Source organism: Entelurus aequoreus, linkage group LG09, assembly GCF_033978785.1.
Source record: "Entelurus aequoreus isolate RoL-2023_Sb linkage group LG09, RoL_Eaeq_v1.1, whole genome shotgun sequence".
Classification (NCBI taxonomy): Eukaryota; Metazoa; Chordata; class Actinopteri; order Syngnathiformes; family Syngnathidae; genus Entelurus; species Entelurus aequoreus.
In genome coordinates, this window is record NC_084739.1 from 40,958,649 (window position 1) to 40,985,386 (window position 26,738).

The 26,738-nt window shown below is 42.9% G+C and overlaps 1 protein-coding gene across 2 annotated transcripts in view; it reads right to left on the reverse strand.

Annotated features, from left to right (window-relative positions):
• Window positions 1-26,738, reverse strand: part of LOC133657437 (adhesion G protein-coupled receptor A1) — a 541,657-nt gene that overhangs the window by 259,895 nt on the left and 255,024 nt on the right. For both annotated transcript variants that reach the window (XM_062058763.1, XM_062058762.1), the window contains exons 11-12: window positions 25,620-25,781; window positions 20,259-20,480 (exon numbers count right to left, since the gene is read on the reverse strand). In XM_062058763.1, coding sequence (XP_061914747.1) covers window positions 20,259-20,480; window positions 25,620-25,781 — 384 coding nt within the window. The remainder of the gene's footprint in view (window positions 1-20,258; window positions 20,481-25,619; window positions 25,782-26,738) is intronic.

A 26,738-nucleotide genomic window follows, 5' to 3' on the forward strand; every position in this document is an offset into this window, starting at 1 on the left:
GCAAGATGTCTGGCCTCAACGAAGTTGTTGTAACATAGTCTGGAAACTTGAGCTGCTTGCCCAAGTCCACTCGAAGATCCCAGTCCAATGCTGAGGTGAGGAGCCCGGCTGCTAGTTTGGGCTGTGACTGTGTCTGCTCTCCAGCCCTGACAAAGGCAATTCTCCTATTGCCAAGTTGTTTCTTGCTGCTGTTGTTTTTGGCCACGGCTTTAGCTATGGCTTCAGCAACGGTCTTCAGCACCTGGTCGTGCGGCCAGCGGTAGCGGCCCTCCCCCAGAGCTTTAGAGCAGCTGCTTAGGATGTGCTCCAGCGAGCCTTTCCTGGAGCACAGCACACAGGCTGGAGAGTCAATCATGCCCCAGAGATGGAGATTGGCTGGGCTGGGTAGGACGTCGTAGACAGCTTGAACCATGAACTTAATGCGCTGGGGTTCAGCCAGCCTGATCTCAGACCAGGTCACCCTCCTCTCCAGTGCACCCTCCCACCTTGTCCATGCTCCCTGCTGCTGCATACCCACCATCCTGCTGGTTCGTTCCTCCTCAACCGCTGCACGCACCTCCTTCAGGACTAGCTGGCGTTTGTCTTTGCCACGTGCCTTCTCATAGTGAGGTTGGGGGAAGGCTCCCAGCCCAGCACGGCCTGTTGCCACCGTGCACACCAGGGCCCTATGTCTCAGCCGAGACTCAGCAACCTCCAGGCTTTCCTGAGCCCTCCACTTCCTGCCAGTTCGCACCACGATGCCTGCTGATGCCACTTTAGAGTCCTTGGAGTCACGATAGAACAAAGCCTCTTGAGTGCGAGAGACCCTGAACTCCTCATCCAGGCTACTAAAGGGGAGCTGGAGCTTGTTGGTCTTCCCATACAGTGCTGTGCTGCACAGGCTGCGTGGAAAGCCCATCCATCGGCGCAGGTAGCTGCTGATCTTCCTCTCCAGAGTCTCCACTGTTGACAGAGGAACCTCATACAACAACAGAGGCCAGAGTATCCGGGGTAAGACGCCATGCTGGTAAATCCACGCCTTAAACCGGCCAGGTAAGCCAGAATTGTCTACAGCCGATAACCACTTCTCCAGTTCTTTGATGGTTGTTTGGATTGCTGCAGTATCCCTGAGACTACAGTCGAAAACCTTGCCCAGGCTCTTGACCGGTTTCTCGGTGATAGATGGGATTGCTGTGCCATCCACGAAGAAGCGGAACTTGTCTGCCAGTTTCCCCTTCTTCAGAACCATCGACCTGGATTTAGTTGGTTTAAAGCTCATTCTTGCCCAGGAGATGAGCTTTTCCAGGCCCTGGAGTATCCATCTAGCGCCGGGCACTGATGTAGTTGTGACAGTGAGATCGTCCATAAAGGCTCTGATGGGGGGCTGTCGAGTTCCAGACTTCGACAGAGGGCCTCTGCATTCCGTTTCAGCTGCCTTGACTACCATGTTCATGGCTAGGGCAAAGAGGCAAACTGAGATTGTACACCCAGTTATAATGCCTCTTTCAAGCCTGTGCCAATCTGATGTTATGCTCCCAGAAGTGACCCTGAGCCTGAAGTTCCCGTAATTCAGGATTAGGTCTTTGATCTTCTTGGGTACATGATGTCGGTCCAGGGTAGTCTCCACGAGCGTGTGGGTATGGAGCCGTACGCATTGGCAAGGTCAAGCCAAAGCACAGCAAGGTCTCCCTTACCCTCCCGCGCCTCCCTGATCAGCCGGGAAACTACACCGGTATGTTCCAGGCATCCTGACACACCTGAGATTCCACCTTTCTGGACCGAGGTGTCGATGTAGGCATTCTGGAGGAGGAAGTCAGTCAACCTTCTGGAAAGGATGCTGAAGAAGATCTTTCCCTCAACGCTAAGGAGCGAGATGGTCCTGAACTGCTCCAGCTTGGTGGAATTTTCCTCTTTAGGTATCCAAACACCAGAGGTGGGACCAAGTCATTGCTTTGCAAGTCACAAGTAAGTCTCAAGTCTTTGCCCTCAAGTCCCGAGTCAAGTCCCGAGTCAAGACAGGCAAGTCCCGAGTCAAGTCCAAAGTCAAGACTGGAAAGTCTCAAGTCAAGTCCCAAGTCCTGCATTTTGAATTTCGAGTCCTTTCAAGTCCTTTTAACCACAGACTAATATATTTACACAGATTGTGTATGCTTTTAAAACGCTGTATTTATTTATTAAAACAAGTGCATTTGAAATTGCAGGAAAAAAAATAGTGCTGACATTGCACTTCATAATAGCACTATTATCCAGTCATTTTAAACATTTAACTCATTCCTTTACAGAATGAACACATTTGAAAAAACAAGTGCAACTGTGCTTATTTGCACAAAAGTGTTAACAATGTATTTCCATGGCATATTGCATTGTAACTAGTTCCACAGCAGTTTCTATCCTGTTCTTACCTTATCACATTGATCTCATCTCATACTGTATGTGTGTTGATGTGTGCGTACATATGAAAAACATAACAAAAACATGAACAAAACAATGAACAGAGTTGTACTTTTTAGATGTCAAGGCCCTATGCAATATGTTCACATATTCTTAATATAGTATACATTTTAACTGACCTTTATTTGACTATGTTTGTCTTTTTGTAGGTGGCTAAAATACGCGGTGCTGCTGACCGCCGTCTAACGTTACGTTACTGTGTGTGATACATTGAGTAACGTAACGTTATTTGTAGGTATCTCATGCAACTCTGCTTAAAAATAATCACTTGACAAAAAGTATGAATAAGGTATCGAACTGCAGCGGACGCAACAGATTGCCGTGTTTGCAATGACGTTATAACCATAGACATCTTATAAGTAGACGCAGCATTGGCTGCTGTAACACGAGCAATTTGGCCGCCATCTTGAAGTGGTGATGAGGAGCCGGCGAACAGCCTAAACTGACAGTTGACAGGTAGAAAACAAAGATGGTGTTCAGCGTTTTCCTACTCATATGAGCGGACTGTTGGAAATAGGAATCGGGTGATTACTTATCACAAGTAAGATTTAACATTAATGTACTATTGGTTGTATTTTATGAAAATAATATTACCACAGAGTTGAGAAGGAGCAAAGATCTTTAGTATTTGTATGTGAAAATCACAAAGAAATCTTCTGGGGAAGTATGACCCCCCTACAGGGGTTTGGTTTACAAACTTTCAGCCCCACCTAAAACAAAATTCACCAGCCGCCACTGATTATGATGCATTCTCATTTTAGGCAAAATATAAGACAATACTTTCTTAACAGTATAATTGTAACCAGGAATAAGTCTTCAAGTAACAATATTCAAAAACTAACATTGTTGCGTAAAACAGAATTTGGTTTTATTCTGAATCCAGTGAAACAGATTGGTGGTTTTAACTGATATAATGACTTCCAGGTGTTTATATATGTTTATGTTGAAGTATTTGGCAGACGCTTGTATCCAAAGCGACATACATAAAAAATACATTTAAAACAATCAGTGTAAACATGATCATTTAAGGGAAGAATGTAATACAAAATATCAACACAAAGTGTCAGTCTATAAGATATATAGATATCTAATGTATTCATACATTGTTTATGTAGGATATACACATGTATATATAACCTAATCATATTGTTTCTTCAATTTAAAAATAGCTGACCGTTTTTTTCCCCTTTCTTTGGGATTATATTCCCAGTTTTGATCTCGGACGTCTGGTCACTTATAGCGTATAAGAATATTATATTACTGTTAAGCAAACTATGAATAATAAAACACTCCAAAATATGTGTCCTTTATCATAGCTACACATATAACAAAAAAGCATGTGAAAATCAGTGGTATTCAGTGAGGTAAAATGAATTAAATGCGCTGACAGTTCATTGCTCCTGCCAAATGAATTGCACTAGTGGAGCGGATCACCACTCCAAGATGGCGGCCCCGCGTCTCGTCTGCGCCTGTAGGCAGTAGTGCGCGATGCTGCGTACCCTTATAAGATGTCTATGGTTATAACGTTAGCAGTGAATTTACAGCCTCACTGATTTAACTACACAGCAAATAAAAGTCACGTTACTTAGCCAATAAACGTTAGCTTACATTCAAAACTTACCCTTCTTTGTGCATCTTCAAATGTCGAACGAAGTTGGAAGTTGTTACGTCTCCGTCTATAATATTCGAACTGCATGATTTGCATAGGGCAACTCGTTTTTTGTTGACCAAGTCGTAGTTTTAATACCCGAACGAAATTAACTTTGGCATAATTGTTTCTCACTGCCGCATTGTTCTACAATTCTTCTTCATTGGTTGTCCTGCAATTTGATTGGATGAGAGCTGTGTGATGAAAACAGCGTAGATCTAATTTGATTGGCTGTTGTACTGAGAGCATACCATGCTGACAGGAACAACACGCTGATAGACACAGACGAAGAAAATGAAAAATACGGAGCGGCGCACTCCCAAATAACTTTTTAATCTTTGGGTTTTGGGGAAAGTAGCAAGTCATGTCAAGTCAAAAGGCTCAAGTCCAAGTGAAGTCACAAGTCATTGATGTTAAAGTCTAAGTCGAGTTGCAAGTCTCTTTACATTTTGTCAAGTCGAGTCCAAAGTCATCAAATTCATGACTCGAGTCTGACTCGAGTCCAAGTCATGTGACTCGAGTCCACACCTCTGCCAAACACCCTCAGCCTGCCTCCACTGGTCTGCAACAGTTCCTCTGCGCCAAACCACTCGCAGGATCCTCCAAAGGATTCTAAGGAGTTCCGGGCATCGCTTGTACACCTTGTAGGGTACTCCACTGGGTCCTGGAGCTGAACTGGCTCTGGCTGCAGTAACAACCTCCTGGATTTCCTTCCAGGTGGGCTCGCTGGTGATGAATTTGACAGTGGGAGATGGTATGTCCAATAAGGCACTGAAGGGCCCTAGCTCTTTCTCTCTTTCAGGGTCGCTCAGGTTGTTTTTCAAGAAGTTGTTAACTTCTTCTTTGGAGCAAACTAGACGCCCACTGTGCTTCTGCCCCAACAGCTGTTTGATAAATCCAAATGGATTAGCTATGAATGCAGTTCGCTTCCTGGCTCTCTCTCTCCTGCGCCTCCTATGCCATTCAGCTCTACGTAGGGTCGTCAGTTTCTTCCTGATGATGTTCCGGAGTTCAGCCAATGGCGCTTTCTCCTCCTCAGATGCTGCCTTGTACTGCCTTGCCAGGGACCGGAGCTCCTGACGCAGTTGATGGTGTTGTGTCACACGTTCCTGGTCCCTCCCCTGCACGCCATCTAAGGGCAAGGGCCGGGCGTCTCTCTCAGCCTGCTGCAGCCAGCACAGGTGTGGCTGGTTCCAATCAGCCCAGCTGCTCCACATCCCAGCCATCAGAGAGCAGCCTACATAAACCGCTGAGAGCCGGCGCCCGACGCTTGAACGTTGACTCCTGTGGTCAGTATAGACAGCATTTAGAATTACAGTTATCTTGTAGTATTCTGTGAGTTAGTTAAAGGAGAACTTGGTGCTCGTTTGTTCCATGCTGATTCTGCTTTCTGCTTCGTTCCAGGCTCCCTCCTCCACAAACCCAGTGTCTCCCACGCCTCGCCGCCTCCCCGGGATCCCTCCGCTCCTCCGTAAAGTTTCATTAAACTCTGTTATACTTTATTACTGCCTCCGTTGACTTTGTCCTTGAGGGTCCCTGGTACATTTGGTTCAACAGCTCTGGTCGAGCCTAACAGAACGTTCAAGCCAAAATGAACCAAACCGGGTCCTCAGGGACAGAGGGACAGAAGAACCCTGAATTACGAGAGCTTGTGTTTGGCCAGGCCACACAACTGTCCACTTTGCATGAAGAATTGAACAAAGCTTTTCCCACTGTTCAATCCCAAATTGCTGTGCTTGAGAAGACTTCACAAACTACTGTTGGTAATGTGGCTGCTCTGTCTGGCCAAGTGAATGACATTTCTGGAGTCTTGCTCGGCATACAGAAGACCCTGGAGGTCCTTACAGCACATGTTTCAGCTGAATCTAACTCTGCTTCAAGTTCTTCAAACCAGCCTGTTAACCCCGTCCTCCCCAGCACACAGCAGCCTCAGTCTGAGCCTGGCCTAGTCAGTCCTAGGCCATTTAATGGTGATTTTGGTCATTGCAGGGGCTTCCTGGCACAGTGTGAGTTACTTTTTACTCATCAGCCATCCAAATATACTTCTGATGGTTCGAAGATTGCTCTCATCATGTCCCTCCTGGTCGACGACGCTCTTAATTGGGCTATTGCAGCAGTAGAGAACAACCCTGTCTTTGCCACTAACTACTCTCAGTTTAAGAGTGAGTTTCAAGCTGTGTTTAACCACCCTACTGACGGACAAGATGCTTCCAGCCGTTTGCTAGTTATTCGCCAAGGGTCACGTTCTGTGGCTCAGTATACTTTGGAGTTCCGGATCCTTGCTGCTGAAAGCCAGTGGAATGACCACGCCCTTCTTAGTGTCTACCGCAAGGGGCTGAGTGATTCTATTAAAGATCTTTTGGTCCGTGACAGCCCACAGACTCTTAATGAGCTCATATCCCTGGCCCTTAAGATGGGAACACGACTTCAGGAGCGCCATGCGGACCGAGCCCAACGAAGCTCTCCTCCTCCTGGGTCCAGTCGCTCTGCTTCAGGGACCCGCACTTCACCATCTCCTCGCTCCACTCCACAACCTCGACAGCTTATGCTCCTCCCTGCTCCCTCTTCACCCGGGCCTGCCGAGCCCATGGAGATCGGCCGGTCCCGGCTGACACTAGCTGAGAGGGAACAAAGGCTCACCAACCAGCTGTGTCTTTACTGTGGTGAGCCAGGACATTTCATCAAGGTCTGCCCGATCCGCCCAAAAGACCCAGCTCGCCGGTAGGGGCTATACTGGTGAGCCAAACAACTCTTCCCCAGCCCAAGAATCATTCCAACCGACTTTTCCCTGCAACCTTGACCTGGAATGAAGAGACACTGTCTGTTAGTGCCCTCATTGACTCCGGTGCAGACGAGTGCCTCATGGACATCTCTTTGGCTCATCAGGCGGGCATTCCTTTAGTTCCTTTAGATCGCACACTGTCTCCCCAAGCGATCGACGGACACTCCATGGGAACTATATCCTTTTCCACAGAACCCCTCACACTCACTCTGTCTGGAAATCACTCTGAAACCATCCGCTTTTTTGTTCTACACGCCCCAACAGCGCCCCTGGTGTTGGGTAGACCTTGGTTGGAGAGGCATGAACCTCACATCTCCTGGGCCTCTGGTCGTATTTTGGGCTGGAGCACCGCATGCCATGCAACCTGTCTGCGCTCCGCCCTGTCCCCTTCAAGCAGACCCAAACCCATGTCCTCACCCCCCGACATCACTGGTGTTCCACCTGTTTATCATGACCTTGCCTTGGTATTCAGTAAGGATAAAGCACTCTCACTTCCTCCGCACCGGCCCTATGATATTGGCATTGATCTCCTGCCTGGGGCTCCCTATCCTAAGTCGCATCTCTACAACATCTCCCTACCAGAGAAGGAGTCGATGCACAACTACATTGCGGAGTCCCTGCTCTCTGGCATCATCAGGCCGTCGTCCTCGCCTCTGGGGGCAGGCTTCTTCTTTGTAGACAAGAAGGATGGTGGTCTGAGACCTTGCATTGACTATCGTGGTCTCAATGACATCACAGTGAAGAATAAGTATCCACTTCCCCTTATTAGTTCCACTCTTGAGCCACTCACTCATGCCCGAGTGTTCACTAAGCTTGATCTCCGCAATGCCTACCACCTAGTTCGGATCAGAGACGGTGACGAGTGGAAGACGGCCTTCAACACCCACCTTGGCCATTTTGAGTACCTTGTGATGCCTTTTGGGCTTTCCAATGCCCCGGCGGTGTTTCAAGCCCTCGTGAATGATGTGCTACGAGATATGCTAAACATCTTTGTGGTGGTGTATTTGGATGACATCCTTATCTTCTCCAGGTCTGTGGAGGAACACCACCAGCATGTCCGCCTTGTTCTCCAGCGGTTGTTGGAGAACCGCCTGTTCGTCAAGGCTAAGAAGTGTGTCTTCCACTCTGACTCGGTGACATACCTTGGCAACGTTGTGGAAGCTGGACAGATGCGTGCGGATCCTGCCAAGGTCAAAGCCGTGGAGGAGTGGCCACGTCCTACTAACCGGACTCAGCTCAGACGATTCCTGGGTTTCGCCGGTTTTCTACGCCGGTTTATCAAGGGTTACAGTCAGATCGCTGCCCCCCTTAATGCTCTAACCTCCGTTTCGCGTCCCTTTTCCTGGACGTCTCGAGCCGAGACAGCCTTTTTCAAGCTCAAGAGTCTGTTCTCCACAGCACCCGTGCTAATCCACCCTGACTCGACAAGACAGTTCATTGTCGAGGTGGACGCTTCTGACACAGGCATCGGAGCCGTCCTTTCCCAGAGGTCCGAAGAGGATCAGAAGATTCATCCGTGCGCCTATTTCTCCAGGAGCTACGACCCCGCAGAGAGGAACTACGACGTGGGAAACAAGGAGCTGTTGGCGGTCCACGACGCTCTGAAGGAATGGAGACACTGGTTGGAGGGAGCGAAGCTGCCGTTCATCGTGTGGTCAGACCACAAGAATCTGACCTACTTGAAGACGGCGAAGAGGCTTAACTCCAGGCAGGCCCGCTGGGCCTTATTCTTCAGCCGGTTTGATTTCACCCTCACCTACCGCCCAGGTTCCAAGAACGTCAGAGCGGACGCTCTCTCTCGTCAGTTCTCTAACGAAGATCCTGCTGTCCAGGAGGAATCGGATTCCGACACCATCCTGCCCCCTGCCCGGGTGGTAGGTGTAGTCACGTGGGCCATCGACGCTGTGGTGAGGCAGGCCTTAGAGAACCAGCCCGACCCTGGCAACGGCCCTCAGAACAGACAGTTTGTTCCTGATGCCGTCCGTACACCGGTATTGGAGTGGGGGCACTCCAGCCGTGTTGCCTGTCACCCTGGAGAGCGCAGGACAGCTTCGTTCATTGCTCAGAGGTTCTGGTGGCCAACCCTCAAGAAGGATGTCAGGGAATTTGTGGCCGCCTGCACCGTCTGCGCCCGTAGTAAGGCTTCACACAGGCCTCCTGCAGGCCTGCTACAACCCCTTCCTATTCCGAGTCGGCCTTGGTCTCACATAGGTATGGACTTCGTTACTGGGCTTCCTGTGTCCCAGGGCTGTGACACCATTCTGACGGTGGTCGACCGATTCTCTAAAGCAGTTCATTTTGTCCCTCTCCCCAAACTCCCGTCTGCTGCTGAGACGGCTGACCTCCTAACCCTCCATGTTGTCCGCCCCCACGGCATTCCTTCTGACATCGTGTCAGACCGTGGTCCCCAGTTCATCTCCAAGGTGTGGAAGGCCTTTTGCAAGGGTATTGGAGCCACGGCCAGCCTCTCCTCTGGATACCATCCACAATCCAATGGGCAGACGGAGCGCGCTAACCAGACAGTTGAGGAGACTCTTCGCTGTGTTGCCTCCAGCAACCCCTCTTCTTGGGCTAAGTACTTACCCTGGGTGGAATATTCCCTCAACACCATGGAGAGCTCTGCCACCGGCATGTCACCCTTTCAATGCTCGCTGGGTTACCAACCCCCTCTGTTTCCCGAACAGGAAGTGGAGGTAGCAGTTCCCTCCACCGAAGCCCACCTCCGCCGGTGTCGACGCATCTGGGAGGCTGCCCGCGCTGCGTTACTCCGTGCCTCTGCACGTACCCAGCGTGGTGCCAACCGCCGGAGGGTGCGTGCACCTGACTATCAGCCTGGTCAGAAGGTCTGGCTATTGGCCCGGGACCTGCCCCTGCAGACGTCCCAGACTTCAACCCGCAAGTTGAATCCTCGTTATGTCGGACCCTACACTGTGGACAGTGTTATCAACCCCGTTGCAGTTCGTCTGAATCTCCCTCCTGCTCTTAAGGTTCACCCGGTGTTCCACGTGTCCCAGATTAAGGCCGTGACCACTAGTGCCTTGTCTCCCCCTACCCCCGTCCCTCCACCCCCCCGAGTCCTGGCTGGTGGTGATCCTGTTTGGACGGTTCGGAAGCTGCTCGCCGTCCGCCGCCGTGGGAAAGGATTCCAGTACCTGGTGGACTGGGAGGGCTTCGGCCCTGAAGACCGTAGCTGGGTGCCCCGTTCCTACCTGGCTGACCCCTCCCTGCTGGACGATTTCTATCGGGACAATCCAGGTGCCCTAGGACAGTCGTCCGGTGCCTCCCCTAAGGGGGGGGGTACTGTTGTGTCACACGTTCCTGGTCCCTCCCCTGCACGCCATCTAAGGGCAAGGGCCGGGCGTCTCTCTCAGCCTGCTGCAGCCAGCACAGGTGTGGCTGGTTCCAATCAGCCCAGCTGCTCCACATCCCAGCCATCAGAGAGCAGCCTACATAAACCGCTGAGAGCCGGCGCCCGACGCTTGAACGTTGACTCCTGTGGTCAGTATAGACAGCATTTAGAATTACAGTTATCTTGTAGTATTCTGTGAGTTAGTTAAAGGAGAACTTGGTGCTCGTTTGTTCCATGCTGATTCTGCTTTCTGCTTCGTTCCAGGCTCCCTCCTCCACAAACCCAGTGTCTCCCACGCCTCGCCGCCTCCCCGGGATCCCTCCGCTCCTCCGTAAAGTTTCATTAAACTCTGTTATACTTTATTACTGCCTCCGTTGACTTTGTCCTTGAGGGTCCCTGGTACATTTGGTTCAACAGCTCTGGTCGAGCCTAACAGATGGATCTGTTCTGCCCTTCGGTTCATGGTGTAGTTGGAACAGATGGGCTTGTCCTCTTCCACACCGAACCTCTCTGCTCCATAAGAAACAATGATGGTGGTCATGGTCTGAAGCCGTCTGTCGACATCCCCTTTGGCTATTGATTCGATGATTCTGGCTGTGTGCTCGTCGAATTGGTGCCACACTTTGTGTTGGCTTGCAGGAGGCCACTAGATACGAGACTGCTTAATTACTTTGCTGGGAGCTGGAGGGTTTATCACATGGAGGTTCTGGGCTTTGTGGGGTGTCTCCCGGCCGGGCTCCTCCGTCGTCTCACCAGGACTCGGTCCTGTGCGCTGTGTGTCCCTCTCCTGCACCAAGCATTTCATTCGACCTTGATGGATTTTTAGGCCACGCTCGTTCTTGAGGCTCTTGCTACAGAGAGTCATCATCCTCTCTGTAGTGGACATTTGTATACATACACTGCATATAATCACGTTTCATCAAACATTGATGAAACGTTGTTGCCCTAGGGTAAACTGGGTAACACATGGTACACTGACAAAGCTCAACCTATTGTTACTATAACAATCTACAATGTTTATATAGTTGGCTTCTTTTGTATTTCAATTTATTAAATATATATATATATATATTGTTGCTTTTGAACAATTGTATTGTTTATAATAGAGGTAATTGTTATCATTCATTATCAATAGTGCTATTTCCATTGGTATTGCTCCATTTGTATTGTAATAGTGTTCATTGTTATTTCGGTATTATTATTTATTTCACTAAATGCATCTTTGCTATCACTTTTACCATCATATTTGTACATATTCTATTTGCTGATGTTGCTTTATTGCTGTTGTTGTTATTGTTGTGTTTGCTGTTGTTGTTGTTGTCATTTATCTGTCTTATCCCCTACTTGTCCCCACAGATTCCCCCTATGTCTTCTTTTTTTTCTCTTTCTATCGCCTCCTGCTCCGGCCCGGCTGCACCAAATAATAGTATATATACATTTAAATAAAGTCAAATACAAATAACGCAACAAGATAACTATCCCACACTTTTCTTTTTTAAAGTAAATGTATACAGCCGATATGGGCATCTACATCAACAATATGATTTGCCTGAGAAGCTGGACAGGACAAAAAAAAATAAAAATGTAGTGGACATTCGTGAAAATGCATAACAGAGCAATTTTTTTAAGAAATGTATACTGTCAGTCTTACAAAATAGACCACAAACACATGTCAACTGCATAAGACGCTAATTATCACACATTTTCTTTTGCGCAACACAGTGCAAGCCCAGGACCAAATCCCATTATCATACAATATATTTTTTTGAACCACATTTTATTTAAGATAAGAAAGCTATTTCTCCTAACAACAGCAAATCAATTGGAACCAAAAACTGGTACATTTCCTGTTAACGTATCCTTCTTCTGTGCAGGTTCTGCGGGTTTAAATTATGTGGTGCAAACATTGCAGCATTCTGTTCAATCGTGTTAGGTCTGACTGAAAAGTCGTAGGGGAGTGTGACTATTTCTGTATGAATAGGGTGCATTTATTTCTACACCCTTTAAACAAAAATGTGTCTGATGCAAATATCACACCCTTAGCACAAACCCCTTTACTAGTGGAGGAACTATTCTATTCACATGAGATAGCTACTGCTACAGTTGTGCTATTTTGTATTCACTGTGTTTAGGGAAGTGTTTTTATCTGAACCGGGTATCCAACTGTGCTAGAAATTCTCTTTGATGCTGCAAGTGGTGCTGTGACGCCAGCCTAAGTGTCTAAAACCAAAAATTACATTTATTAGTCAGCTCAACAATGTGGACATTTAGAATAATTAAAGGACTTGACTTGCAATTCTAAAAACCTTTAAAATCTGCCGTAGTATTGCAATATACTAGAAGATGTTTCAAATATTTATTTTGGTTGTTTGCCCTTGCAAACAAAAGTATATCATCATAATGATGTACTGTAGGACAGTTGTACACCACAAAAAAATGATGACTATCATACACAGATAGGGTTTTCCGATCCGATATTGGTATTGGATCAGCAAAAAAAAAGAGAAGCAAAACAAGTATCAGATACTTTATTTTACTGTATTTTAGTAAAGTTCTTCACACAAGGTAGTGTCCTTAATTGAAGTCTAAAACACATTTGTCAATATACACAACTATAAAATAATTAAGTTGCATATTACTTAAAATTTAAAAATATCCAAGGTAGAAGCTTATTAGAAAGTATCAGAAGTATCCGGTAACAAACGTGTCCGCATCATTAAAATTACTATGTCAGGAGAGTCAAGCGCTTAACCTTAATAGATTATTGTGACCATTGTATTTTGCCAAGAACAAATTATCACTCCACTTCATCTTAATTAGACATTTCAGGTAATAAATAGGTTAGTGCTTTTCATACCTACCATTGATCAAGCTTTGTTTTTAATTTCACCCTACAAAATAACAAAATAATGTGCTATTACTCGTGCTGATAATGTGTCCGATAAATATGGGCACTGGGCAATTGTCTAGTCTCCAATACTGTTATAGTATCAAAAGTGAAAGGTTGTATTGGGACACCTCTACACAGAATAGTTGTGCAATACATACAGTAGTACTTAAACTTACAAGCTTAATTGGTTCTGTGACTGAGCTCTTCACTCAAAACACTTGTATCTCAACTGAACGTCTCCAATTAAGATTAATTGAAATCAATTTAATTGGGCTTGTAAATTAAAGCAACATTAATTGATAATTGGCCCTCTTTATGGAGCAAACCGGGCTTGCTGAGGAGGGACGGCCTTCACTCTAACAGGGAAGGTGCCATCACTCTATCTAGAAACATAGATTACTGGCTGAATCCCACTTGACTAACTACACTAAAGCAAGCTCGGACACAGGCAATTACAGTGTCTGTTAGTCCGGATGAGGAGTCAGTTAAGATAGAACTATCCAGCACCAGGTTGCACATTCCTGCACACATAACATTTCTCGTAGAATAATACACAACTCACATAATGTTTTTCTTTGTCGTGACTGTGCCAGAAGTGAACATGCAAATTATGGCACGATCAATCTATCGCAGCACCAAGCAAACAATCTGAAGATCCCCATCATATCAATTCCTAGATGTGATCGAAATTATTTAAGGCACATTACACAAAGTAAACGTAACATTATTAATATCACTACTATGGATACCAATAACAAAAAATCATCAAAACAGCCACTACCTATAATATGGGCTCAGTGGCCTAGTGGTTAGAGTGTCCGCCCTGAGATCGGTAGGTTGTGAGTTCAAACCCCGGCCGAGTCATACCAAAGACTATAAAAAAATGGGACCCATTACCTCCCTGCTTGGCACTCAGCATCAAGGGTTGGAATTGGGGGTTAAATCACCAAAATGATGGCTGGCGCTCCAGACTATAATTGATAGCTATGGTCTTACACAAATAATAAATGAACCCAAGCATCGCAACGGTAATACGATAGATTTAGTCCTTGTCCGGGGGTGTCACCACCTCCAAAGTTATGATACTCCCGTACACTAGAGTAATGTTCGATCATTACCTTAGAAAACTTGATGTCTCTTCTTGATTACTGTAATGTATTATTGTCGGCTCTTCTTATGTTTAGCATTACAAGATTACAGTCGGTACAACATACGGCTGCTAGACTTTTGACAAGAACATATTACGCCTATACTGGCTCACCTGCACTGGCTTCCTGTGCACTTAAGATGTGACTTAAATGTTTTACTACTTACGTATATCACATCTGCTGGTCCCCTCCAAGGTTTCTCATTGTATCCCATTGGGTTGAGTTTTTTCTTGCCCTGATGTGGGATCTGAGCCGAGGATGTTGTTGTGGCTTGTGCAGCCCTTTGAGACACGTGTGATTAAGGGCTGTATACATAAACTTTGATTGATTGATTGAAAGCATACCAATTAGTTGAGGCAGCACTTATCTCAAAACAATCAGGTTGGGGCACTATTAAGTTGAGGTACCATTGTACATCTTTGACGCGACTGTGAATAAAATTGGTATCTTTATTATCAATATAAGATCACATCATTATCACAAATGTGTCATAAAACTAGTGACAGACTATGCTCCTGATGCCAATATGGATGCTGTTGCTCTCGAAATGTCAGCTCGTTAAAAGCCATGCAAAAACTGGGAAATATAGGGGAAATAATGTGCAACAAAAGTTATTTTTTATTTAATGAGCCCAGCTGCATCTCTGAAAACACTTCAATTGGGAAAAAACAGATACTATTACTAACAAAAATTGCTCATATTCGTACACCAGCAAAATCATTTTCCAGGATCTGAGACATCCGTTGAACAGACTTGGCAAACATTTGGAGTCATTTTATTTAACTGACAGAAGACACTAACAAAATCCCCATCCGAGTCCCTAATGCAGGTAACATTAGTGTCCAACTGACCTTGGGAATCCAAAAATCTTTAGATACCTTGTTACAAAAAGCGAGGAATGTGGAGCTTCCAATTAACAACATTTACAAAACAATGTCTCTTTGACTGGGTTGGTGTCCACACATACACATATATTTAAAATAATGCATATTTACCCCACTCTGGTGTATAAAAACAAAAAACTAAAATAATTTTCTATGTCTTTGTCCACATAAAACACATGCACATTTTGGCCATTCAGAGCCGCCAAAAGCAGCCACAGCTGACTTGTTTGCACATTATAACGCCTCTGTGCATCTATATCGTGCAATTTTAGAGCTGTAATGCTGTGCATGTTATCGTTCAAACCAGAAGATAACACATTAGTTTAATTTTATTATTTTTTTTTTTTTTCCGCCACCATCACCCATGTGTTTTGCATGCTTTCACCAGCCAATCAATGATTGCATTACTGTTGTTAAATAAGATTTTAATAGATATTGAGGAAAGATAATGTCACACGTTTCTTCTACTTAACCGCAGACATCCGGCAGAACTCAAAAGGCTCAGATGATTTGCACTGATCCTGAATCATATCAAGATATACTAAGGTTTCTGTGTTGAAGTGATTTTGCTTACCTTAAATACACTTCATTCTCTCGTTCTTTAAGCCACCTCTTTATAACACCTACACCAGATGTAATGCAGCGTCTCAAAGGACTATCGCTATATGTGCCTGACGTGCAAGGGAGCTATTTTTAGAATTAGATACTGTAGTATGTGTGTTTCATATACTTACATGTTCAAGGAAAATAACAATTAACAATTGAGGTTTTATTTTTCCTCTTGTTTTAGAAAGATGCAATATTCAGTCAGAGGAACAACTCAAATGTGATTCATAAAGATGAGTATAATATAAAGAAATATAGCCAGGTGCCATGACAACCCCAAAAGCCTGTTGCTTCATTTCAAAGAGAAACTGTAAATATTTTAAATCCTATTGTAAAATGGTCTCGATGATGTTCATTTATCAGTGTTGTACTGCCTATAAGATCAAGCTGGATAATAATCTAATTTGTGGAAAGACAGGCAGACGACACCACGGCACAAAAAGACCCACTAAACCATTCACAGGAGGAATCGATTCGGCGCTGGCTGCACACAAGTCAGCTGTGTGTAGCACTACACTACCAGTGACATGACTCAATGATCTCCATTGCATTATTGAATTTAATTCTAAACAGCATTTTTGTACTAGTAATAACATAAGTAATTGTGCGCCACAGCCTCATAGTTTTATAAGAGACATTTTATGCAAAACCAACTATTCTTACTGTTGGTCCCTGTGTTTGTGTATTTGGGACCTGCAAAAGTCCGAAAATGTGAAATCAAGCAATGTATAATACAATCTTGCCTTCCTTTATGCTTCCTCCAAACGATCCATTTGGAATTTGCCCAATTTGTGACATTTTTTTCCCCAAGTGTGACGTCAGCGGATATCTCCATTTGTGGTAGAGATTCACCTGAAGAGCTTTGCCTGAGTCCATCATGGTAGTCCGACACTGTAGTCAATAAGCACATTCTATTTCTTTACCCTCTTGTTGTGGGGCAGACTGACTCGTATATGCGCACACGTCCTCCACTGTTGCCATTTTAAATACAAAGTAGAATGTAGTTCTAATTTATATCTGTCAGTGTCAGAACGCGCTAACAATTTACAACGTGGCTGGCAGTGAGCAGACGCAGTCGAAGTGGAGACACACAAATAAGACGGTCAGAAAGTAGCTTGAAGATGGTCTGTAAAACATAATCTATGCAACATTTGGACCAAAGAACCTAAGGGAAACCCATATGGCCATTTTGTTTTCTTGATACAAGGACTGTAAAGACAGCTGCCTTTGTTCCACCTCAGGAATAACTTGCGATGCAATTTTAAATGCGATTGCATGGGTATCAGTGCATGCAAACATGAAATCTAAAGGAGGTGAAAGAAGTGAGATGGCTTGATCTTGCCTGAAGCATTGTGAACTGAGGTGAAGGCTTGTTAATTCAAGTGAAAATTCCAATAAATTCATCTTAAGCAATCGGGCAACAGCTAATGAACTTCAGGCAAGGGCTATACTGTATGCATACAAAAGGTTAGGCCCAGCACAACTGAACTCGGGCTTCCTTACACTTCCAAAGACATGCACCTTGGGATAGGCTGATTGGCAACACTAAATTGGCCCTTGTGTGTCAATGTTGTCTGTGTTGGCCCTGCGGTGAGGTGCAAGAGGGACAAGTGGTACAATATGGATGTATGGAAATGACTTCCTTGCATCATTTAAATTAACTTAAAAAAACAATATATGTTGGCAAAATGCAACTCTATTGTCAGAATTTCATACACAAACATTGTTTAAATGTTTTACTACAATGCACATAATTTATTCTGCTAAAAATGTGGTAACTATTATTTTGCAGCGGAATTTGACAGCGAGAACACCAATGAGCGTCTTCTCACTCATCTTTGCACTGACGTGTGCATTGACTTGATCATTGACCATACAAAAACCTGTGCCACCTTTCAGGTAACCATCCCCAGTTAAGGTAAACAAGCATTTGTGCTTATACATGATTATTGCAATATATTTTTTTGTGACAGCCCTAGTTGCAATGCACGTGTACCACCTGTCCACAAAGTATCATGGAAATCATGAAATCATATGTTTCCGTGTCTACTAGTGTAAGGCTCCACATGCCTCTTATTTTGATGTCCATCTGAGAATTCTAAAGAGGCAATGTGGGAATAATTCTGAAGGGCTGCATCTCCTTAACCAAGTGTGACTTCTAAGCCTGCAGAAACATGCACTCACTATTGCATGGACACAATACATAGCCCTGAGGTAAAATGTGGAAAAATACTTTAGCTGCTGCCAAAGCACAGAGAAATGACATTCTTACCAAAAACGATTACACAAGTGGAATAAGCACAGTAGCACCAACACATTTCCACTTGCTCCCTCTTGGCAGAACACATCAACTCACGTAAACAAATCAATTAAATACCAGGTGAACCTGCTGCTAAGGGAAAATGTTAAAATGTTCACGTTTTAAAATCGTAATACCATGGGAGTTGGAGGGTTCCCTTGATATCACCAGCTTATTATATCACCTGTTGTCATTTGCAAGTATATGTACAACCAGGACTGGCTTTCCCGAGAGGCAAACCAGGCGCCATCTGTAGGAGGGGGCACCAATGTGCAGAATGTACAATTAAAAATGATAATAATAATAATACATTCGTAAATAAACATTTAATTGTAATGCGCAATCTGTACATTGTACATAATTGGAAGGTTTTGTTTAAAAGAAATAACAATACAACCCCAGTATTTAATATCTGCGCTATGACCTGCTGCTGACCTGCGCCATGAACCTGACTCACCTGCTGCTACTGCTGGGTTTCAGTGGAGGGCGACATCACGGTCAAAGAGGGGTAGACAGCAATTTAAAAGATTGATTATATTTCACAATAAAAAGGGGGACGTCCGAGTTATCTGGTGAGGCCTATAGAAAGCGAAGGAAGGAGGAAATACGGGCTCAAAGCAGAGGTATGTATGTAAATTTCACAACTATTTTTTTAGCGTGAGCACATTTACTTTTCTTGTATGTGTTAAAGGGGAACTACACTTTTTTGGGAATTTGGCCTATCGTTCTCAATCATTATGAAAGACTTGACGATGGATGGATTTTTTTTTTTTAATGCATTCTAACTTACAGTTTACAGCAGAGCCAATGGGAGCTCCTCCATTTCGCCCATAAACTCCAATAAATATCCATTTAAAAACCGTCAAAAATACTCCATTTACATTTCATGACTTGAATATTAACCAAGTATTATTGATATTGTTATTATAAGCGCTAACACAGACAAACTATTTATAGCGGTGCCGTGCTCTCACTTCCGTGTGTCCCCACGTCTACATCATCGAGCGGTCTGCTGCTTTTGAGCTGCCTTGCTCCCTGGAAGTTTATTCTAGGTCATAAATCATGCATTTCACCTGGACATGAGACGTCTGAGTAGGTATTCTGACAAGTCGGTACACTTTGACTGCCATTTGGGACCCGAAAAACTGGCGAGAAGGACACGGAAATAAGCTTGTGTTCTGATTATCAGAACACCCATAATACTGGGAGGATAAAAATTATAATTCAATGATTTAGCACACGCAGTTTGATTTATCAAAATTGAAACTGTTCTGCGGCAGATGTTTTGCATCTATATTTAGTACATCTAGAAAGGACGTGCAAACTGGCAGTTGCGCAGAAATGGCTGTGAGAAAGATTGTCCTGCAGCTCTGTCTTATGTATTCTAAAAATATTTACAACATATAAATGTTAGGCATATCCTCTATTCAGCAATGTGATTTCATTATTGTATGGCTGTTGGTTGGCTGAAGGCGCTGATTAAAACAAATTCAATTCATGCATTTTGGTATCTGTTGGCAATTTTTTTTTGTTTGTTTTTCTTATTTAGAAAATATATTATTACAATATATCTACTATATAAAACAATCTTGTAATATGCATTTTCTTGCATTTGGATCATTCTAGACGCATAAATGCGTTACAGTGTTGTGATCGTGCACCGCCTCCTTGCAGATCGTGCGTTAACTGTGCTAAAAAATAATTTCTGTTGTCTATATTGTAGAACATGTGTTACATATTGCATATTTGTGCTGTTTGTTCAACACTGCAAAACTTTACAGGTTGGTGAGCCTGACAACATGAATGTACAGTAAATTAGTAATCCCATGGGCACACAATGCCGGTAGTGCACGCAAACTCCTTATTAAAAGGGGTAGTCTGCGTCACTTTTGTACTTGTTATCAATTGTACACAGAGTCTTAGTAGATCACACGCAACATGCAATTGTATAGTTTGCACACGTTGTGTAGCACATATTTTTGGGGATTTTAGTAGATTAGGCTAAAGGTGTTTGAGCCAGTCAGTATGGGTCATAATGGCAATGATCGATAATAATAATAATTTTAAACTGCTGTTTTAAAGGTCAAACTACTGCATATTATATAAAATAGGTAGAAGTAAATATCCTCAGAGAGAATGATTTTCCCAACCTCTGTCAGGATGGTGTAAGCAGCAGAGCAGATAGAGGAAAAGCTGTTTTTCAAAATATTTGGTAGTATTACCTTGCTTAGCTGACTGGCTGGTGATCCACGATTGAGAGTGTCACATTTGAAGTTGAGGAACGATTCGCCCATGGTGTCATGTCCTCTTCTTGTATCCTTTTCCTTCAGGGTATGGCTATCCAGTAGGGCTGACAATGGAGGCTCTTGGAGCGCTGTGCACGACAGACCGAGAAAGTTGGAAGGTCGGATCAGAAAGGCTTCCAGAGCGATGTTTGCGGACACCTTAAAAGAGAGGTAGAAATATGAATGGCTGAAAAAGTGTAACGATAAGAGGTAGGGAGAGAGTTTAAGGGCAAAGTAGATTTTTGTGACACAAATGTTTAATAGTTGTTTTTTTATTATAAGACTGCATTTGCAACTCTCTTTGCCCTATGGTGGCTTATTTTGCAGCTGTACTTAATGATAAAGAGAAAAGGGTTTTTGAAGTTTTTCCTTATGTGGGGTCAGATCAGGGAATGTTGTTGTGGTTTGTGATTGTAATTAAGGGCTATCTATATAAATAGATAGATTGATTGATTGATAGATAGGATTCAAGATTCGTTGTTTGGACACTCAAATATGTGTCATGATATGCGGGCAAACAGACTAATTCCATATGCACACTATTTGGCTACATAATAACCAAGATAATATATGTACACAAATCGGGCCAATATTGTATTTTGGCAAGAATTTTTGTCAACAACCGAATGTGAGAGTCAAAACAGGATTATTTGTAGATTTTGTAATATGGGAGAGCATACAGTAGTGTGTGTTATCATTGTCTCCATTCTATTCTGGGTTTATATTGGTATACCTCTTGCTTCGAATAATTCCAAAGGTGGGTATTAACATGCTGAATGAATTTTGTTACATTTACTTAAGTAACTTTTTGGATACATTTTACTTGTCAGAATAGTTTCAACGCAAGATACATCCTATTTTTACATAGATATATTTGTGAAGAAGAAATACTACGTTAACTCTGTTATATTTATTTATATCATATTTATTCATATTCTATTGATTGCTGCTTGTACAGACATATTAATTTGGATCTTTACCGAGCCTTCTTCTAGCGGGCACTGTCTCGGTTTCAACAATCAAATGTAAGCACTAGTGACGTTTGAAACCATTTCACCAATCAAACAGAGCCTTGCATACTACTATCAAGCCCGGGATGGGAAGGACTGACACTGTTTACTGTAGGTCGGTATTTTTAAAGCATATGATAAAATAAAAAAATCTACTTGTTTAATAAGTGTCAGAAAGTTCTCAAAGAAGACACTTAAAGTATGTGACGTGACTCCCGGCGGGCGGAGAGAACCGTTGGACAGAAACCTCTTAACAGACGTATTTTGACACAATTAAATTAATACAACGTTAAAAAAACATGTGTATGATTTGTTAAATAGTAACATGCATGACTTCAAGACAGCATTGATCATATTCATTCAAATCATCCACAACATTGTTATTCATACTTTATTTAGTGATGTAAGAATTAAACTCCCAAATACAACAATTTAGACAACATAATTGACAATTGTAAACCAGCCATTGAAAACAATTCACTGTATAGTTTGTATTAACATTAAATGGTCAAACAGTTCACCAAAATAGCGATCTTTTTGTATGTCTTTGATAATCATAATAACCACACGTGTCATTTAAACACCTAAAAACAATACCAACAAAACCAAATAGCAGTGGAAAGTTATCTGTTAGAGACGGAGCTTGACGGTTACTAGTGCTACTTTATTAGCATGTAGCATGTACATGACATGTTGTACAAGTTAATGGTCTTCATATTGCTGCATGACAATGTTTTAACCTTCTCTATTAATTAATAACATCTAATATTGAAACTGCTTATCATTCTGTAATCTTGGACTCGACGAGAACATGTTATAAAATAATTGACACGATATTTCAGCCTGTCAGAACCCCACCCCACCCGCCCCCATATTCCTCAACTGATGTACTAGCATTTCTTTAGGTGCAAATATCACAGAATAATATTACACTATGTCTCCTAATAGGTGCTATTTTGCGGTCCTTATGCACACACCATAATATGTTGAAGCACAGTACGTCTGACTACGGTAGCCGTAATGCTCCGACAATCCATCAAGCGGTGCAGCTTCATAGCTTACCAAAGTCTTAGTAAAACATTTTTACTGATTTTTGAGCGCCGCGTGTAATTTTCTATATTCCCAATGGAACATTTAAAGTTTTGGTGTTGTTTACCGGCGTCATCTTGCAGTCTACACGTATCTCTTATGTGTGACTGCCATCTACTGGTCACACTTATCATTACACCATGTACCAAATAAAATAGCTTTGAGGTCGGTAAAGTACAACCAACATTATTCTGTACATTAGGCGCACCGGGTTATAAGGCACACTTTAGATTTTTGAGAAAATGAAAGGATTTTGAGTGCGCCTTATAGTCCGGAAAATATGGTATAGTATTAACATGTACATTTTTTCTTACATATTGTTTTGTTCTTTTTTTAAATTGTTGCTGCTTATTGTACAATGTACTTAGACTTTTTTTTTTTATTGAGATTTCTCTCACTCTTTCTCTAATAAAAAAGGACTTGCAACAAATCTAGCATCTATTTCTGGTGTTATTGGCGACCGTACTCGTGTTTAGAGACCATGTTTAGATTCTGTTGCGCCAGTCCATGACGAAAAGCGAGCTGACGTCACACTTGCTTTGCGTTGCTGGGAGCCTTTATCTTATTAAAAGCCGTTAGTGTCATCCTCAATTGTGAAGATAGCTGTCCGCGGACATAACTCAAATTTATTAAAGAACGTCCACAGTGCGGACACTCTGCGTCCGCTCTAGACAACCATGTGCGTATAGCTTACGTTATCACAACATCGGTTTTGGGAGCACTTTTCCAGTGATTAAAGTACATCTTTTCTGGCCAAATTTTCGGTGTATCATTAGTCAATAGTGCACAAATAATAAACTATATATAGCCATTCATACTGTAACTACCTGCTTGTGTTAATGTGTATATTAGTGTGTTATGATGGTCATTTTTCTCATGGTCTGTGAACACATCATGTCGGCGGAGAATGAACAAGTGTTGTGTGTCTTGAAGTGAAGCACAGAGGCAGACGTGTGTGCACGTAGGGGATACTTCTCGGAATTGGGTCCGTTGTTATCATAAAATTGGCAATAAAAGCTAAAAAGAAAGTCAGACTTTGTACGTTTTCTCCTGGACGCTACAATATATTATATTACTGTATTTTCCTGTGACGGCTAATATGAAGCCATACATTAAGGATAAACCCTAAATGTAATTAAACCGGATGCATAGCGTAACGCTTTTATTTTAAAGCCGGCAAGGTGTGTGATTGTTTTGAGAAAGTGTCTTGACATGTTTTAATGTCGGATCGATGACTGTTTGCAATAAAAAAGTCTCCTTTCGACTTTCAGCATTTTCATTTCTGTTGAGCTTTTATGTCGTCTTTCTTACTAAATCAGTCACAGTCAGGGCCGGCCCGTGGCATAGGCCATATAGGCAAATGCTAAGGGCGCCGTCCATCAGGGGGCGCCACGCCAGTGCCACAAATGTTGGAGAAAAAAAAAAATAATAATAAAAAAGTTGGTACTATTATTTCTAAATACAAAAAATAATCCCACGTTAATTAAAATGCAAAGTAAAGCCTATTTAATAGAAATATTATTTGTTACATCATTAAATTGAGCACTGCTGTGATTTGGTTAAAGATAATCATAACATAACATTCTCATATAATATGTTGATTTGCTTTCTTTAAGTAAAAAAAAGGTCAAAGACAAAGCTATTAGGTTTCTTGTGAGTATATACACTTCACTGCCGGCGTGGGGGGAGGGGGGGGGAGGGGGGGGGGGGCACCTAAAATCTTGCCTAGGGTGCCAGATTGGTTAGGGCCAGGCCTGGTCACAGTAACAATCTAAATGTTATGTTATCACTGCACCTTAACCATAATCTGAACACGAAAGTGAAGCATCACCCACCTATTTTGACGCCCGCAGCAGGCGTTTGCTGCAGGGATGTCGCCTCTTCTCAGGCTGAAAAATAGTCCTTTCTTGACAGTAGAACATCTTGCTATGGCTTTGAACCTGATATTTCCATAAGGTAGACTTTCTTATGTCCATTTTTCTTGCTAGTGGCTTATCAATAGCAAGTGAACTGCAGTCGAATTCCCCCCCTACGGCACTGCCCAAGGGTCAAAAAGGAAGTGTTCGCTTTAATCGCCCGATAAAACAATTTGTACCGTTGTTGAAATGTATAGTTAACGCGTTATTATTGCGTTAAATCTGACAGTCCACGACCAAGTTAGTAACTCAAAATTGTCGCTTCGCAAATCAGCCGTGTAATTGAAATTCATTTAAAACTCAAATTTTAACATGTAACATGCCTTCAAAAAACAAAAAATAACTGTTTAATAACAAATGTTGTTTGAAACATATTACAATAGCACTACAAATAACTATATACGTTTTATAAAATTATGTAATATTGTTTAGCATTTACCTTAGGAGGCAACATTTTGTAGGTGTCTCCTACAGACTGCTTATCTGTTGTGTAAGAATAGGAACTACACATTGGTTGTTTATGTTGTACAGGAACATATTTGAGTGATGGCCCGGAAAGGTCAGAGTTGACAGCAAGTGCTAATATATGTCTGTGTACCAAAAATATTACTTAATCGCCCAGTTTATTGAGTCAGGACTAAACAAAACAAACTGAAAAACGGTAAACACAGCATCTGTAACTTCTCAATATATTCATGGATAAATGTTTGTCATTTGTGGCTGCATGTCGCAGACGCTAGTAGCAGCTTTTTGTGATACGGACTGATGCTGCAGCAGTGCTGACTCGCTGGTTAGGCTGCTTGCTAATAGGTAGGAAATGTTTTTAATGGATTTTTTTTTCTGAACTGGTCGTCTGCGTTTTTTGCTTTGCACTAATTTTACGTGTTCCGATGGTTGGAAGGCACAATTGTGTCTATCTCTGAGCGGCCCTAAACCCTGCACGTCAGGGATCTAATCAAAACGTATGTTTGTTTCTTTATTATTTAATTACTGTTATAAATCTTTATTGCTCAACCCTGTGACAAATACTACTTCAAACGGCAGGGTGTTGGTGCTGTGTCTCAAATTATGCATGCAACTTAAACCATAACAAAAAGCAGCGAAGCAGCTAATATCTCAAATCGTACGTTGAGGTTTCACTCTGTTCCTTCTTTTACAAACAAAGAAAGGAATTAAATCAAAGGACATTTTGCCCAAGCCAAATCATGTTTCAATATCTTGAAAAAATACCTCTTACACTTCTTAATGTAGCTACTGTGTGTGTGTGTTTTGTCATGCCGTACCTTGGAAATAGCCCGATTGTCCCTACTCAGTGCCAGATCACCAATGCGCTCAACACACTGAACGATGCGAGTGCACGCCCGCGCTTCATTCTGGGCCATCCACAGGATATGCTCCTCTACCAGCATCATGTTGCTGGCTATATCTGAAATATAGTCCCCGAGCTGCAGAGAGAGAGAGGCACACATGCTTTCAAACGTATGCATGTGCTGGATGACATCAAAGGTGCACACACATTTGAATTTAAACAGGCCGATATATCATGCACATCAATCAGGTTGACAACAGACATATTTATAATCTTGAGTCAGAATTGTGAGGGAGGCAACGGTGGCTTCATTCATTATAGAGAGATTTAATTTAGATTAGCAGCCTTAGAGGGGCGTAATTGCTTCCCTGGGATGGAAGCTTGCTATTTACTTACTGTACTTTTCATTGTTGCTTCATTTTACTATTCCTTATTAGATGAATGTGGGTGGCCTCCGCCCGCCTTGTCTTAGGAGATATACAACTTCAAATATCTCCTAATAATAGCGTCTCCCCAGTGACCTGTTAAAGGTAATTGGAAAAGTGAGAGCCGGGCTAAGCACTACCCGACATTCAGCAGGATTCAGGGCCTCTGGCTACCTCTGGCCAGAGAAGTGAGATAAGTTTACCTAAAGCAAAACAAGGCACATCTCCATCCTCATACAGCATTTGTCATTCAGGTCTGATAGTGCTATGGATCAAGAGAAAATGGAGGAGGTAAAAAGTTAAGATTTCTGTAATGGATTAAGTTAGAAGCAGCTTTGTTAAAAATAGTTTTTTAAGCAAGTCACAGCTCGCTTTCCCTGAATGTTCTTTCTATTTGGTCAATGGATGCTTTAAAAAGAAACTATTGTCTCTGTATGATCTAGAAAACCTGATTGTTTCTTAACAAAATGACAAATCCCTGCTCCCAGACAGCTTAGAACAAATACCCATTTTCCGAGAAGACTATTATCTAACAATGCAAGTACTTTTTGATGGTTATAAACCATATGAGAAAGACAGTTTCATTCGGAACTGCAGTCAGAGAGATAAATCACTGCCAGCTAAAAAAGTACATTTTATTGGGCTTCAAGTACAGTGGTACATCAGGA